The 15,413-nt window shown below is 58.7% G+C and overlaps 1 protein-coding gene across 1 annotated transcript; it reads right to left on the minus strand.

Annotated features, from left to right (window-relative positions):
* EDA2R (ectodysplasin A2 receptor) lies at positions 1-15,119 on the minus strand. Its single transcript, XM_054839584.1, has 9 exons — positions 14,968-15,119; positions 9,444-9,565; positions 8,580-8,758; positions 7,721-7,806; positions 7,272-7,436; positions 6,610-6,756; positions 5,687-6,177; positions 5,022-5,070; positions 1-4,599 (listed from the first exon to the last, which is right to left on the minus strand). The coding sequence occupies exons 2-9, from the start codon at positions 9,528-9,530 to the stop codon at positions 4,304-4,306; spliced, it is 1,500 nt and encodes a 499-aa protein (XP_054695559.1). The 5' UTR covers positions 9,531-9,565; positions 14,968-15,119; the 3' UTR covers positions 1-4,303.
* Positions 15,120-15,413: the final 294 nt, after the last annotated feature.

Below are 15,413 nucleotides of genomic sequence, written 5' to 3' on the forward strand. Positions count from 1 at the left end.
TCCAGCTCTGAAATTTATTTAACTACAAATACACAGCATTTGAGAGCACCCCGTCTGGGAGGAATGTGGGGCACACGCACACCCCTTGTGTAAAGGGCAGGAGCTTCAGCTGCTGCTTTATGTGAATACAGACATCACCCAAAAAACAACAGGAACGACTCTACTTCAGAATTACAATGGTAATGACACAGAATTTACAAAAATATAAATAACCTATTTGTAACCTTAAAGAAAAAATAACATCCACCATAAAAAATACCATGTATTCCCCTAGGTAAACCACGGCTACAGAAATGGTTGGTTTGTTTTTTTTTTTTTTTTAAAAAGCACCAGAGTCTGCATTATTAAGTAATCCAAAACACATAGGGCTTTTCCCCCTAACACTTGCAGACTTTTCCGAGAAGTGTGCCCAGATCATTAAAACCAAGTTTTCTTCAGTATCGCCTGCTTCTGTAAGAGCATATTGAAGGTACAACCCTTATAAGCACCCTGTTTAAGAAAAGCACCCAAGGATGTACTAATTGTGCATTTTAATGAACATTTTAATAGGATTTAAGTACATGCCTATTTTTAAGTCTATGCTTAAGAGCTTTCCAGAACAGGGCTGGACTTAAACTTATCATACAAATTCCTCTGCAAATCAGACTTCCAGACAAGTGTGGTGTCAAAAACAATCACTTGTAAAAAACCAATCCTGCTGCACAAGAGTATTTCCATTGTTCAGCCCCAGCTAAAGTTTGCACAGATGCTGAATTATTTGATTTCTTTCAACTCTTTTTGAGCCGTGCCAGCTTGGCACAAACGGCTTCCTGACGCTGCAACGCGAGATCCAGTGCTATGGGAATCTTCTTCCCTTACATTCCATGTATTGTGCTGCAAATACTATTAAAAAGCAGAAGTCAAGTATCAAGTCCATTGGTTCCCAGCTAAAGAAATCCACTGCCCAGGGACTGCTGCCATCCCAATCGCAGCGTTCTGCCCTGTTTTTCAGGCTCTCGTGGTTCCCCGTCTCACGAGGGTTTCAGCTGGGCTTGTGGAAATCCAGCTGACGGGGAGCCAAGGGGGGTGAGTTAAAGGCCACTTGTAGAAATTTTGGCCCGTGTAAACACAGGTGATTTTGTCACCGCAGCTGGAAGGAAGGTGCCCGCCACAGACACCGGTGAGAGTGGGGAGCAGCCCTTGGGTGGGACCTGGGGGTCTCCACCACTGAAAAGCCCCGTCCTGCAACGCTCTTGTGCGGGGTCAAGTCTCCCCGGAGCACCAAACACGGTGACTCGCACTGAGACCGTGTAAGAGGCTCTGGGTGGGACCAAGAACAGTTAAAACACACTTAAACATCGCTAAACCCACCCCTGCCTTGTGCTGCCAGGTCCTGCCAGCCCAGCGCCGCAGGCAGCTTGCCCAGCGGCACGGCTGCGGCTCCAGGGGCAGCACCCGGAGGGGTGGGGGCTGCAGCACGGCACGAACCCACCCTACGCATTGTGCATGGCACGTACCACCCTACGCACCGCGTACGGCACGGCACGCACCCGCCCTACGCAGCACCTCCTCAGCCTCGAGGCAGAGGTTAAGTTCTGACCATGAATAACATTGCTCAGACATCAAACAGCTGAAAAAATAATAGTTTACCTTAAAAGCTATGAAGGGAATGGGTTGATTTCTTTAAAGAAGGGAGAAGAAAAATAATAAAAACTAATCTGTCCAACGGGTCCAGAGCCCACCCACGGGCACACCAGCAGAACTGCTCAGCACACACGGGACACACGCGAGGACCCACGCAGCATGCGTGTGACAGTGTCCTCACTGTTCACCGTTTTTAATTTAACAGCCGTTCCTGCCCCTGCCTTGCTCCCGCCGCTGCTGTGGGACAGGAGGCGGCTGGCTCTGCCGTCCTGCCTGGGCGCCCCGAGGGACAACCCGCTGGTGGCACCGGTGACACAGGGACACGCCGGACAAGCCACCCAGACAGGTTCCAACTTCAAAGCCAGAGCTGGTGAGTTGAGCTGCATGAATGCTCTTACTCAGACAGCTGTAGGTGAATTTCTCTTAATTCCTGCTGGAAGTGACTAAGTGTGTCCACAGAGGGATTAAATATTTATTCGGTTTTGTTATGTGATTAATCCAAACACTCTCTCCCTGCCGCAGATAAACCTCAAATGAAAAAAACCCTGACCACAGGCTGCATTTGCTTTAGCAATACTTTTCCTGACTGCTCCGTAACAGACCAAGCATGTAATGAGAGCCTGACTAATCCCAGCCTAAAATGGGTACAAGGTCTAATATTTCTGGTTCTTGTGGAGCAAAGAGCAATAAAACGACCTTGACTTTGGAAGAAACAAACAGCGGGGGAGAGAAAGTGTCACATCCAGCTGAAACTGCCCATGCCTCCCGTTATCTGACCACATCCTGAGCGCGTTCAAGTCTTAACAGCATTTAATGGGGAAAAGAAAAAAGAACAGCAGCTATTAATACTGGTGTGCGGGCAGATCTGAGGAAAGGGCTGCCTTCCCAGAAGGTCGCACGCTATTTCCAAGTACAGTGGTCAGATAAAAGGCAAACCCTGTGAGCGCCGCCGGGGATGCCCGGCGGGTGCCCGGGTGGGCGGCAGGGTAACAGTGCCGCTTGCTGGTGGCTGGCACAGCTGAGGACCCCGGGGAAAGCGCTCGGCAGAGCCAGCCGCCAGCTGCGGCCGTCAGGAACCGAGCAGCAAAGCGCCAGATCCGGTGAGTGCCGCCAGCTCGGCCCCCACGCTGTCGCCTGGGGGTCCTGGGACAACCCGGGGTGACACTTATCGGATGGCACCTAAAGGCACCCGGCCTTGAACCGCTGGTTGGAGGGAGCCGTAGGTCGCCGGCACTCGCCGCTGCCGGCTGCTCTGCCCGTGACCTCAGCAGGAACGGCATCCGCGGCCGGGCGCCGGCACCGCGCGTTGGCCCCACGCCGGCTGGCAGCCGTGCCGGGGCAGCTCCCGCATGCCTGGCCGCCCCCGCGCCGCCGCGCCCCGACAGACACGCCAGACTGCAGAGAGGCAGGCAGGAGCTGCGCTCCCTGGGCAGCGCTCGGCTCCGGCACAGCCTCCCGCCACGTCCCTCCCGCCACGTCTGTTCGACCGCCAGCAAAATCCCGTGTAACGCCGCTGGGGCGGATTCAGGAGAGCAGCCCGGATGTCTGCAGCCACCAGTCCCGGGGCACAACACCCAAAATCAGGGGTGCCCGGCACAGGCGGGACTATGCAAGCTCTGACAAATCCTCCAGAAGAAATTAAAAGCAGGAGGGTGCTCCCCTCCCTAGCAGCTACTCCCAGAAATGAGAAAGTTAGGCCATTTTTATGTGGGGGGGGGAGGAAAGAATATTACTTTAAAACAAAACGGCTCTGCCGTGACTGGCACAGCGATGTCACCGCTGACTGCGACCCAGCCACGGTCACGGTCTGCAGCTGCCGCCCGGCGCTGGCATGGCCCCAGCTCTCCCCGGGGTGAAGCAGCCCTCTCTGCCGCCCTGTGTCACCACAGGACGGGTTGCACAGCCTCGGCGCCGGCAGGCAGCGGTCAGCAGATGTGCACAGGGTCCGGGCGCACGGCAAGAGCCCAGGGAGCGAGCCAGCACCGTCCCCAGGCCAGCAGCACAGCACCGCGCTGCGACAGGGACATCAACCCACCCCAGGGTCGGTCTGAGACCGCACCGCTGCGCAAACAGGACACGGAGGGGAAGGCCCCAGGGTGGCACAGGGAGAGCGAAGGCCGGAGCCCGGTAGAGCAGCCAGGGCTGGGTCCTCTGCCGAGGGAGGAGCGAGCAAAAAGTAAACTGGAAAAGCGGCAACCGGCACCTGGGAAAGCAGAGCACGGGACAGACGAAGGATGGGAACGCTGGAATGGGAGGGAGGCGATGGCTGGGCCCGTAGGAGGGTGGCTGCCCGCAGAGACCGAGGGACCCCATGCCAGCAGCGGGCGCAGCACAGAGCTCACGGCAGAGCGAGCACCGCGGCGCAGGTGGCACAGCGACTGATGGCATTCCGCTGCTGGACAAGGGTGTCAAAACAGCCGGAGAAAAACGGCCTCCGGAGGGGCCTGAGCAAACCCTCCTGTGTGGAGGCTGGGAGGAGGCACGGCTGCGGCCTCCCGGCACTCCCCCGAGGAGGGACGCTCCCCTTCGCATCCTTCCGTCCCGCGATGCAAAGACCATCTATCTCCACGTACTCCCCACGTGCACATCAGAGAGATTATGTGACCACAGGGCTACCGGATCCTCTCCCGTACCAGTACACACAGTGCCTGGAGCTTCCTCCGCCCCTTCCCTGTCCTCTCTAGCGCTGGCGGCCCTGAGCCTGGCTGAGCGCGAAGTGGTCGCAGAGCAGGAGCAAGGCGTCGAACCGCTGGAGCCGCTGCAGAGCTTGGGCCAGGACTGGGATGGTGACCGCGTCTCCCGAGTAGGTGAAGTGAGCGACGAGCTGCTCAAATCCAGATATCCGTCCCAGCAACTGGGGTGTGACCCCCAGCTCCAGCGCCACGTGGCTGAAGTTCTTCACACCGTTCAAGGAAGGGTCCAACAAGAAGGCAAGTGACTGCACCAAGGAACGGGGCAGCCCTGCTACCGGCAGACCTGGGGCAGCAACACAGCAAAGCGGGGTTAGAAACCAACCGATCCAGCTGGGGTAAGAAACCCTAGAGCAGCTGGACTCAAGCCCCCGTCCCCGCCGAGCAGGTGAAACGCCATCCTGCCCCTGCAGGCATCTCCTCCAACAGAGCTCAGCAACGCAGAGCTGGCTGAGTTCTGGGGAGGCCGGTAACTCGTGACAACTGAGCGTCCATCCACCACCCACCCGCAGACCATTCAAGGCAGCATCACAGAAAATCCACCCCGTGAACTAGCACCAAAGGCCACAAAAGTCAGGTAAGTCCCTGTGACAACTGGCACCTCCACGTAGCTGTGGGGGGCTTCTGTAGGAGCTCCCTTCCAAGAACCTGCCTCTCTCCGCTACCCCAACACTCAGCGAACAAAGATGAGGCTGGAGAGACACTTACCCTTCGTCGTGCTGCTGATCTGAGTCACGAGGCTCTGGGCATCATCCACCTGGCAAGACAAAGACCCCAAGGTTGGTGGCTGGCTGGTGAGAACAGCAATGCCTGTCGCTGCTCCCAGGGCCGACACGGAATAACAGCACTTCTCCTTCCAGCACTACCATCCCACGGAGCCAACGGGCTCGGGATGCTCCAGGTCCTCCAGCAAACTGCTGCCATAAACGGCCACCTGGAGCTAGGCTGTCAGAGGGATTTCTCTGCCATTTTCTGAGCCTCAGTGATGTTTGTCACTGGGTTCATTACGAGCTCACCAGAGAGGGAGGGGGAAGCAGCTGCCCCCGCCGCCAGGCCAGCTTTCTGGAGAGCGAGAGGACAAGGACCACTCCAGCCCGCATCAGTTAAGAGACGTGCTCACACATTCAATAAATCGACTCTGGGCTTTTTGGTGTGTGAAACCACCCCGGCAGGTCACGTCTCCATGGCTGATGGCCTGTTGAGTGACACATCACCAAACATCTGGCAAATTGTTTCCTGTACGCACCAGTTAGCGCCAGGTATTCGTGAACCTTAGTCTACGTCCCTAACCCACCGGCGAGCCCAGCACCCTGTGCCTGAGCCCTGGGTGCCCGGCGGTGGTTTGGAGGAGCAATGAGGCTGGAGGAACTTACCGGCTGCTCCCCGCTTTCAGCAGTGGGATTCGGGAAGGCGGAGGGCGGGTGCTGGGCCCCCTCCTGCCCGGTGCCGCCGTTCTCTGCCGGGATCCTCTGTGCCGCCCGGCTCGCCGTGTCTTCTGGCCGCTCGCCACCCACAAACTCTGCCTGGCTGGAGAACTTCTGGAGGTCCAGCTCGGTGCACTCCACTGGGGCGTGCGGCCACTTGTGCTGCATCTCAGAGGCACAGGAGGAGAAGGGGGCCAGCGCCTCCGCCATGCCCGGCTGGCCCTGCCTGGGGTCGGAGGGTGGCCGGACCCCGGCCAGGCAGTCGCCGCGGCCCGAGGCCCGGATGAGGGGCTGGCTTTCCAGGAGGCTCCTGCCCAGCTGGGCTTTGGAGGCAGTGCCGACCGCGACGGCCGGCGACAAGTCCGGCTCCAGCTGGAGAGAGGGGAGCTGGAGACCCACGGCTTCCCCGTCTGAAATGAACTGGACTGCTTCCACGGGGCCTGAAACCAGAAACCAGCACGGCTCAGCGGAGCCCGGCCCTGCCCTTTCCAGGGCTCTGCCAGCCCTGCCATCGAACCCGTCGGCCCAGAGCTGGGAGCGCCCTGCCAGAGGCCAGGCCCCTGCACCACCACCACAGAGCGAAGCCACTTTTGAGCCTTTCCACAAAGTTTTGAGTGGGGTCGATCCCTCCCCAGTTGCAGGGGGAGCAGGAGCAGGCTGGGGGGATCAGGAGCCGCACAAGCATCTCTGGTACAAGGTCTGCAAGCGTTTGTTAGGAGGGGTCCCAAATTTCACGTTGGTGAGACTCGGACACCATCCAGCTCCATCCTTTCTGCCTAAGGGCATCTCAGTAGGTCCTAGGACTGTGGGAGCTGGAGCCCAGCACCACCCTCCCTGCCCCAGAGAAAGAGGAAGGTGGCAGGAGCAGGTACCTTCTGCCTGCCTGTAGCAGGGGCTCAGGTTCTTCACACCCAGGCAGCATGGACCAGACATCTGCTCCTCACACAGGAACCTGCCAGGCGCCGCTGTGGTTGGGAACATTGCTCGCTGGCCCGAGAAGTTCTGAGTCCTCAGGAAGACTTGGAGGATAGAGGAGAACCAGTCTGAGCGAAGGCTTGGCGTGCTTCCCCAGCATGTCCTCAGCCGTGCAGTATGTCTGTCGGCGAGGAGCTGGAAGCCAGCAGCTCCCTGGCACCCCAGCCACCCAACCTACCGCCCTCTTCCCTCACCAGCCCTCCGGTCCTGCCCTACAAAGAGCCACTCAACCTCAGCCTGCCCCTGAGAAACCCCAGGGGGAGAGGATCGCCAGGTCTGACTGTGAAACAGCATTCCCCTCCTGCTAACGATGGTACTACGGAGGAGGAAGGCTCCCCCATGTCTTTGAGCAGACAAAGCACAAGAGAGGTCCTACAGATGTAAAAAGCAGGACGTAAAAAGAGGTGTTTATTCTGTGTGAGCAGAGGAACGTTTGGGTCACTGTATGCTGCAAGAGCAGCAATGCTAGGGGCAATGCTCGACGCAGTGAGGAGGGGGCCATGGGCACGCGTGAACAGCAAGGGGAGAAGGAAGAGAAACACTGCAGGCATTGACTCACCTCGCTGGCACTGGCTCTTCCAAAACCGCTTGCAGTAGATGATGGAGAGTGCCAGAAGCACCAGTACGATGATGACCAGGGCACTGCTGGTCAGTGCAAGAAGGGCTGTGTCCTGCGGCGGTACGGTGGGGATGGCTACCTTCACCAGGTTTGTTCTGGACTGACCTGCGAACGCACCAGCCTCAAAATGTTGGAGCCTAACCCCGAGGCTTGGGCCACCCCCTCCCCGCCCGTCCCCGCACGGTAATGACCATGCCTCCTCCAGCAGGTCTGCCAGCGGAGTAGGCTGGCCAGCGAGCAGGATCAGCGAAAGGACGGCGCATACCCGAGCGCACGCCTTTGACACGGTCACGATGACTTAGCATGTACGAGTCTGCTCCACCATGACCTCACCGCCCCCCTATAGCCCAGAGCAGCTCGCCCCCCCGCCGGCGAGGGACAGGACGTACACTGAGGCTCAGAGGAGGGCGTCTGCTTGGTGCAAGGGATGCACTCCCAGTCCAGCTGCCCGCTGATCCGCGCCTTGCGGTAAAACCTGCCAACAGAGCACAGGGTCTCAGCAGCGCACGGCCCATGGCGAGCCGACCCCCCCCGCGCTCCTGCCCCAGCAGGCTGGGACGCCCCAAGGCAGCAGGTCTCTCCATTGCTGGCCGAAGCCATACCCGCGGCTACTTTTTCACGTCTGTTGCCGCTTTGGCCAAGGAACAACATCACTCGAACAGCCTCCCCCTGGCCCCGCATCTGCTACGGCGGGCAGCAGTGATTAACGGCTCCATGAAGGCTCAGAAACACCCCGGTCTACAACTGCACCTGGGAAGAGCCCCGACTTGTTCCTCTGTCCCAAGTCCCACTGCTCGCCAGCACGCGGTCTGCAGCCCTTGGGCACTGCGCAGGCTGGTTGTACGCAGCAGTGTTCGTTTCAGTAACTCCTTAAACCCATCACCCAAGGCATGGTCTGTCCTACTCTGGGGACCACCAACTGTAGTGGTGGTCTACAGCCACTCATCTTCCAGGGCTTGGCCACCCTGCTGTCCACAGGAACAACTCAGGCCTGGAAGGAGTTTCCTTCCACTGCTCGTTCACGGGAGCCCTCAGGTTCCCTTCTTTGGAGCTACAAGGGGGCCATCAGATGGGTCTGATTTACATGTCGTTAGCAGTGTCCAAAGGACGCAGCCCTGAGTTACCAGGGCTCCTCCTACATCCCATGTTCTGGGTGGCCTCCAATAAAGCCCCCCCATGCATCCCCCCCCGCACGCTCCCAGCTGCCACCACCACGGTTCCGCTCGAGCCCGGATCCGTCCCACTCACCCCGGCAGGCACTCCCCGCAGACTGCGTTGGTCGTCGCTGTGCAGTTGGACTTCTGGATGCGGTTGATGAGGGCGCAGGAGAGGCAGGGCTTGCAGCCGTGATACCCCCAGTTGTCCTTAAACTTCCTGGGAGGGCAGGCAACGCACTGCGCATCCCCCCCGCCGCCGTCGCCACAGTCCTGCAAGACACAAGGTTGGGTTCACGGCTGCGGCGAGGAGCCACTTCAGGTCCCAAAGTGGTACCGAGGGGAACGGCACCCCTTCTTTGGGGGCACAGCGTGGAGGGGTTACCGCCCGTGCGAGGGGTCCTCAGAACCCAGCCGAGAGCAGACGCTCCCAGAGCGGCTCCGATGGAGACACGCGGGGAAGCCGTTTGCTGCCCAGCCGGGGCCCGCCGGCCGTGTTCAGGGAGGAGGAAAGCTCCGGCAGCGATGTGGTCTGGGAGGCTCTGCTGGTGGGGGAGATGCTGCGGGACGCCTGGGCGGGAAGCACGACTCCCACCGCTGAGGCTGGGCCGGACCCCCCACAGCCGTGTCCTGCTCGTGCCCATCCAGCACGCAGCCTGGCCGGGCAGCACGGCCTCACCCGGGGCTACGGACCAGGAGGAACTTTAGATTTCCATCAGCAAAAAGGAAAGAGGGCAACCCCAGCAGCCACCTGAAATCCCTTCCCACCTCCTACTTCCATCATCCTATCCAGGGTGAGTGAAGCTGTTCGCCCTACCTTCCCACCGAGCCCCAGCTCTTCCCAACGTGCCGGGGAATTAAGATTACCCTTCCGAAGGAAGGCTGGCAGAGGATTCACCTAGCACTGTAAAAGCCTCAGTGCCAGATAATTCCCAGTCCTTCCGAGCAGCCGATTTACCTTGGAAAGCTCCTGCCCGGGCATGCAGTTTCTGCAGGGGGTGCATTTCCCGTGCTCATCCAGGTACTCGCTCTCTTGGCAGGCCATCGGGGCTGGAGAGGGGCTGGAGAGGGGCTGGAAGCCTGAGGAGGAGAGAAAGAGAAGGCAGAGAGGTCACAGCCAGGAACGTGCCCTTCTTTGGCCAGGACGGCAGTCTGCATTTCTTGCGCATCAGAGATGTCACTGTGGCAGGAGGCGGCTGCTCCAGCAGCTCAGGGCTTCCCAGCAAGGCTGGTGACGAACCGCCTGGTTTTGCTGTCACCTTGCAGCCTTCGCAATGGAGCGAATGACATTTCGTTTCCAGTATTAGGGCAGACCCACCCGTTGCTCAGGTCACGGATTCGCAGGCGGCCAGCGGACCCCAGCTGTAGGTCTGGGTACCCCAGGCTATCGGTAGAGAGCTCAGTCCCAGCAAAGCCCCAGCAGCCCAGCTCCGGCCAGTGTGGCTGCGTTGGTCTGACACGACCAAATGCCGGTGGCCGGTCATGTCCCCGGCGGAACAGGACACACACCTGCGGCCCCGGAGCTGTGCGGGCTGCTCAGGCTCTTGCTCCGCGTGTGTTCCAGCTCAGTGCGGGCTCACTCGCAGCGATCTCAGAGGACTGGCAGAACAAGCACCCACCTCCCTCGAAAACACCATCCAGAGCCTTCCCCAGGTCAACTGATGGCTCAGCTGAAGGCAACGGCACAACTGCCCCAGCCTCACTGGAGCCAGTTTGCACCTTCAGTGGCTCAGAGGGGAACACGGCATCTTGCCAAAAACAAGCAACTCAGACTGAAGGTACAAAACTGAGCAATTTATTTGGAGTTTTGGGGCTGTCTGTTCATTTCTGCATATTTAAGGTAAGTTTTTACTACGATGACAGAAGTGGAATAAGATCCACCCCACAAGACCAATCTTCATTTGCTTTTCCCGTAACCTTCTGCAGCAAATCAGGAGAGAAAGTGTTCACTCAGCCAGCCTTGGGAGCAAGACTTGTTACTCCTAAATACCCACAGGGAACACCTGAAAATGCTCTTTGGAAGACCACCACCCTCAGCAGCCTGAACCACCTGGGAAAACCTGGCATTTCAACCAGAGCCATCCTGCTCCACAGCCTCGGGAGGAGGAAAGGCTCGGCCAGGACACCCATCCCCTACAAGGCTCTAGCAGGGGGGAGTGGGCCCCTGAGCACCCCCCGGCCCCTCCTGCCACAGCCCTCTTCCCCTCCCGTCCGCACGGTTCCTGGGCTCTGAACACGACGTCCCACAGCAGCATTCCTCTGCAGGGCTTTTCTGCGCTCCTCTGCCTAATCCCCCACCACTCCCTTGCCGGCTGCCTTTTGGAAGCGGACACTTGGACGAGATCCCCAGGGTCTGAACGACCGAGATTCATTCGAGATGAAGTCTGCCCCGGACGAGCATAGAAAGTGAGTCACCCTTCTCCGCAGCTCCAGCACACGGCCGGGTCTCGTTAGCTGTTACAAGGAAAGGCAGCGCAAGCCAGCGAGGATTGGCGATGAGAAGCTAAGGGAGCTAAATTTATCTTGCAAACATCTCGGGAGGGGCATGATCACAGCCTATAAATAGTGTAAAGGTTACTGACACTACCGAATAAATAAAGGAGATTTGTCACCATCTCAGAAGGTGGCAAAGAGGGAGCCTGGTGCCGATGCCCAGGGAGAAGCACAGGGTTTAGCGTTAGGATTCAGCGACAGGCTGCATGCAGTAGGAAAAAGAAAAAGGGGGAGACAGGCCCCACGTGGGTGACACAGAGCACTTCGCAGGGCTGGCACGCTAACGGCCTGAACCCAAGCTCTTGGTGAGCTCGGAGCCCGCAGCCCGGCTCACCCCCCTCCAGCACCGGCCGGTGCCTCTGCCCAGCGCAGGGGTTCAGGGCTGCTGATGCTCTGGTCCAGAGCACAGAGCTTGACTTAGGCTTTCACTCATAACAAACGCACGAGATGCATGAAACAGAGTTGCAGGTAACAGAAAAGGAGCCAAGACACCGGAGTCTGGAGAACAAGGGGACCGATTTTCACCTGCTCCAAAGTGCTGTTGTAACACAACTAAGAAGTACTGGTGGGGAAGGGAAAAAAAAAAAAAAACCAAACAGAAAACAAAAACCCCAAACCAGCAGTCTTTTCTGTGAAACTGTCCTGCAAACACAACGTGACCTCTTTCTCTCAGGTATTTACGGACTTTTCTGCACTTCAGAAGGGTCTGCAGCCAGGGATCCATCCCTCACAGCCCGTCTCCCCAGAAGAGGCACAAGCTTAAACCAGTTTCCCAAACAGAGAAAGTTACACAGGCAAAAGGAATCCCATGCCAGTGCGACTCCACGCACGAGGACATCTGCCAGCATGACGGTATCGCTCCGGGATGGCAGGGGAAACAGCGCACCGCAACCATGCCAACAAGACTATTAAGCATAGAGCAGGCCTGCTATTTCTCAAGCCACAATATAATGATAGAAGGAATGAACACTTTGTTGAATATCTGGCATGAAATTCAAAGCTGTGGGATTTTTGCACTTCTTATTTTAACAATTCCAGAACCAAGACATTTAATTTGTAAGCAGAACATACATCCAAACCACATAGCGCTGCCCTGGTAAAGCACCAATTTCTGATAAGTCTAATAAGCCACTAAAACAACTGGTCCTAATTAGCCGAAAGTAAAAAACAAAAACAAACAACAAAACCCTCCCACCTCTTTGGAAACTACACGGGAGCTCAAGGTGACTGCCAGAGCAACAGATTTTATTTGCCAAAGAGAAATATAAGCATGACACAGTATCAATGCTCTTAATAAGTTGGAGGGAAGCAAAACGTACCACCATTGTTTAGAGATGCATGAAATCTTCTAACTTAAAAACATCATAATTTGTTAAAGGACTCTTATTGTCTTAATGGGACAACTTGCCTGAGCAAGGCCAGCAGAGCGTCCTCCCCACTGCATTATTACTCAAGAGAGCAAAAACACAAGTTGCTGAATGAGTTTTGCTGCATGAGACAAAAAGCATTTCAGCAAAGCTACAGCACAAGTTGCGGTTCATTCACCGCCGTAACAGTTCTAGAGCTCTGGCATTTTCTTCTTCCTGTGCAAATGTAACTTACAATAAAATTTGACTATCTGGGAATCTAAAATATTTATGAATTTCTTTTGCATTCAGCTAATGGATTCTGGTAGGAAAAAAAGTGGAAGGAAATCAATGAGTGAAAGGGTACCAACAGGTCATCAGCCCAAGCGTTAGCAGTTCTGGTTCTCCCCCCCGACCAGGGCCCAGCAGGTACCAGGGGGCAGGCAGGGCAGGAGATGGGCTGGGCTGGTCCCAGACCCACGCACAGACCCGTGGGTCGGGGGGTGCTGAGACCCACCTTCAGGGGCTCTGACACCCACGCACCGCCAGCGGCTCTTCCGCATCACCGCGCAAGGCAGCGGGACGTCGCGGGAGGTTTCTACTCTGCTGCATGACAGATTAGCAGGGCCAGGCAGTAACTGCGGCTCAGATGAGACACTTGTATACGTTGGAACATAAAACTAGAGAGCTGAAATCCTAAATAAGAACTGCAAGTGAAAAGGAGGCGGGGGGGAAGAAACGTTATCTGGAAAATATTACTGCATGCCTTGTGTATGGCAGTGTCTAGTCCCAGTCTCTTGCTCAGTCATTCCTCTGCTTCTGCTCATTAGTCTGCACTCGTTTTGTCTGGACCGCATCTCTCTGCGCCTCCCCACACTACAAACCGTGCCAGGAGTGACCCTGCCACCCCTTGTAGACGAAGGACTGCTCAGGAAAGCAGAAATTGGGGGAAAAAAGGCTGAATCTGAATCTTTTCACATGTCTCAGAAACCAGCACGTTTTCCAATATATTTGGAAATTCTACTCACAAGATCGTCCACTAACTGTCTAATTTGGAGTGCCTGGAAGCTTAGGCTTGCTTTAGGTAAAGCACCCCAGGCTCAGGCGGGGAGCACTTCGGGCTGGTCGCATCTCCCTTCACTGCACCGCACCAGCCCCCAGGTCGCAACGCTCACTTCCACCTCCTGCTTGCTCACTCTGGCTGCGGGGGGGCACCTGCAGCACACCCAAAACCCCCACTATAGGACAGAGTGCATCGCTCCTGGTTTTGCTGCTGTTCCCATTCAGCTTTGCAGAGTCCCACAAGGCACCCCCCAGCCACAGGTTTGCCCCTGCGGAGCAGGAGCCAGCTACAAACTGCGGTGGACAACCAAGGCTCGAGAAAGGAGAATCCAGGGTCCTGGAGGAACACGACATCCCTCCGGTATGTGGATGACTTCAGCCCTAGGGAGGGCTCTGTTCCTGTATTCGCTGCACAGAGGTTTGATATGTAACTACAGACCGGGGCCATAACTATCGATTTTTGTCAAGTTCTGGCTGTCTACCTTGGGCATCCACGCTCTGCCTTATTAGATCTCTCCTGTAAGACTTCCAAAACGCCTATCAATTTTTACAAAACCTTGCATTTCTATCTGGTTTTTGCCCCACCCCTACTTCTTAGTAATTGTCACTGTCTTGCTTGCAGCAATAATTCAGTCTATCTGGAGTGCCCGGCTTTTTTTTTTTTTTTTGTACAGTTCTCAACGCCATCATGAATACATTCACGGAGATTGCACTGAGAAAAGCATCGTGTCATTTGAATAGCAACTGCTACAAATGAACGTGCAAGCAGTGCTCATTCATCGCTCCTCAGGGGTGCCCCTCAAAAGGCTCGACACCGTTCGATGGGTGAAAACGCGTGAGCCTTTCCGAGGGGTGGGCACAGCACCGTGACCCCACCGAGCACTGGTTCCGCACCTCTCCCCACCCCACCCGCGAACCCCCGCGTGGAGGCGAGGGGCGAACCGAGCTCCTCGCGCCAGCAGACCCGCGGGGCCCACGACAGCCCGTTTTTCACTAAAATGATCCGGCGGGGGTGGCGGCGGGCCGCGAGACACGGCTGCGGGGTGCAGCGTGGGGTGCGCGGCGTCCCACGCGCGTGGCGGGTGCCTCCCGCCCACCTGCCGAGCTGAGCGGCCCGGCGAGCCCCGGCCCGACACGCGCGGAGCCCGGCCGCTGCCCGACCCACGCGGGGCGAGCTGCCGAGAGCCGCCCGGCCCCGCCGGCGCCCCCCGCCGCCTGCTCGCGGGAAGGCGGGCAGCGCGCCGGGATATGCCCGGGCACGTCTCGGCGAGGGGGCTCCCCGGCCCGCGGCGGCCCCGCATCACTCCCCCCCCCCCCGCCCCCCCGCCCCCGCCCGGGCACCCTCCGGCCCCCGCATACCCCGGCCCGGTACCCCCCGGCGCTCGGAGGCGCCCGCCGGAGCCGGCTGCGGCCCACGTGCACCGCTGCCGCTCCCCTCCCGACTGCGGGACCCGCCGCAGCCCCGCCGGTCCCCTCGACCCCCGCCACAGCCCTCGCCCGGAGGGGACACCGGCACCGGCGAGGGTCGGGACCGCCGCCGTGGACGGGCGGGCGGGCAGGTGCGCGGACCCCGCGGCTTACCTGTGTCCCGGTGCCGGCAGGACGGTGCGGGCCGGGGCAGGCGGGGCAGGCAGCGCGGAGCGGAGCGTGGCGTGGCAGGCAGCGCAGGCAGGACCGGCAGCACGGCGCGGAGCGGGGCAGGCAGCGCAGGCAGGACCGGCAGCACGGCGCGGAGCGGGGCGGGGCGGGGCAGGCGGGGCGGGGCAGGCAGCACGGGGCAGGCAGCACGGGGCAGGCAGCACGGGGCAGGCAGCACGGCGCGGAGCGGGGCAGGACCCGACTCCTCGTGGAGCGGAGCGCGGCGCGTCCCGGGCAGCGAGGAAAGCCCACGGCCACGCCCCGCCGCCCCGCCCCGCCCCCTCCCATTGGCGGGTGCCGCCGCCTGGGCGGGGCTACGGGAAGGAGCGGCGCTTGCGGGGGCGGGCGGAGCGGCGCCGTCCTGCCGCGCCGAGCACCGGGCGGGGAGC

Source organism: Grus americana, chromosome 12 (assembly GCF_028858705.1).
Source record: "Grus americana isolate bGruAme1 chromosome 12, bGruAme1.mat, whole genome shotgun sequence".
NCBI lineage: Eukaryota > Metazoa > Chordata > Aves > Gruiformes > Gruidae > Grus > Grus americana.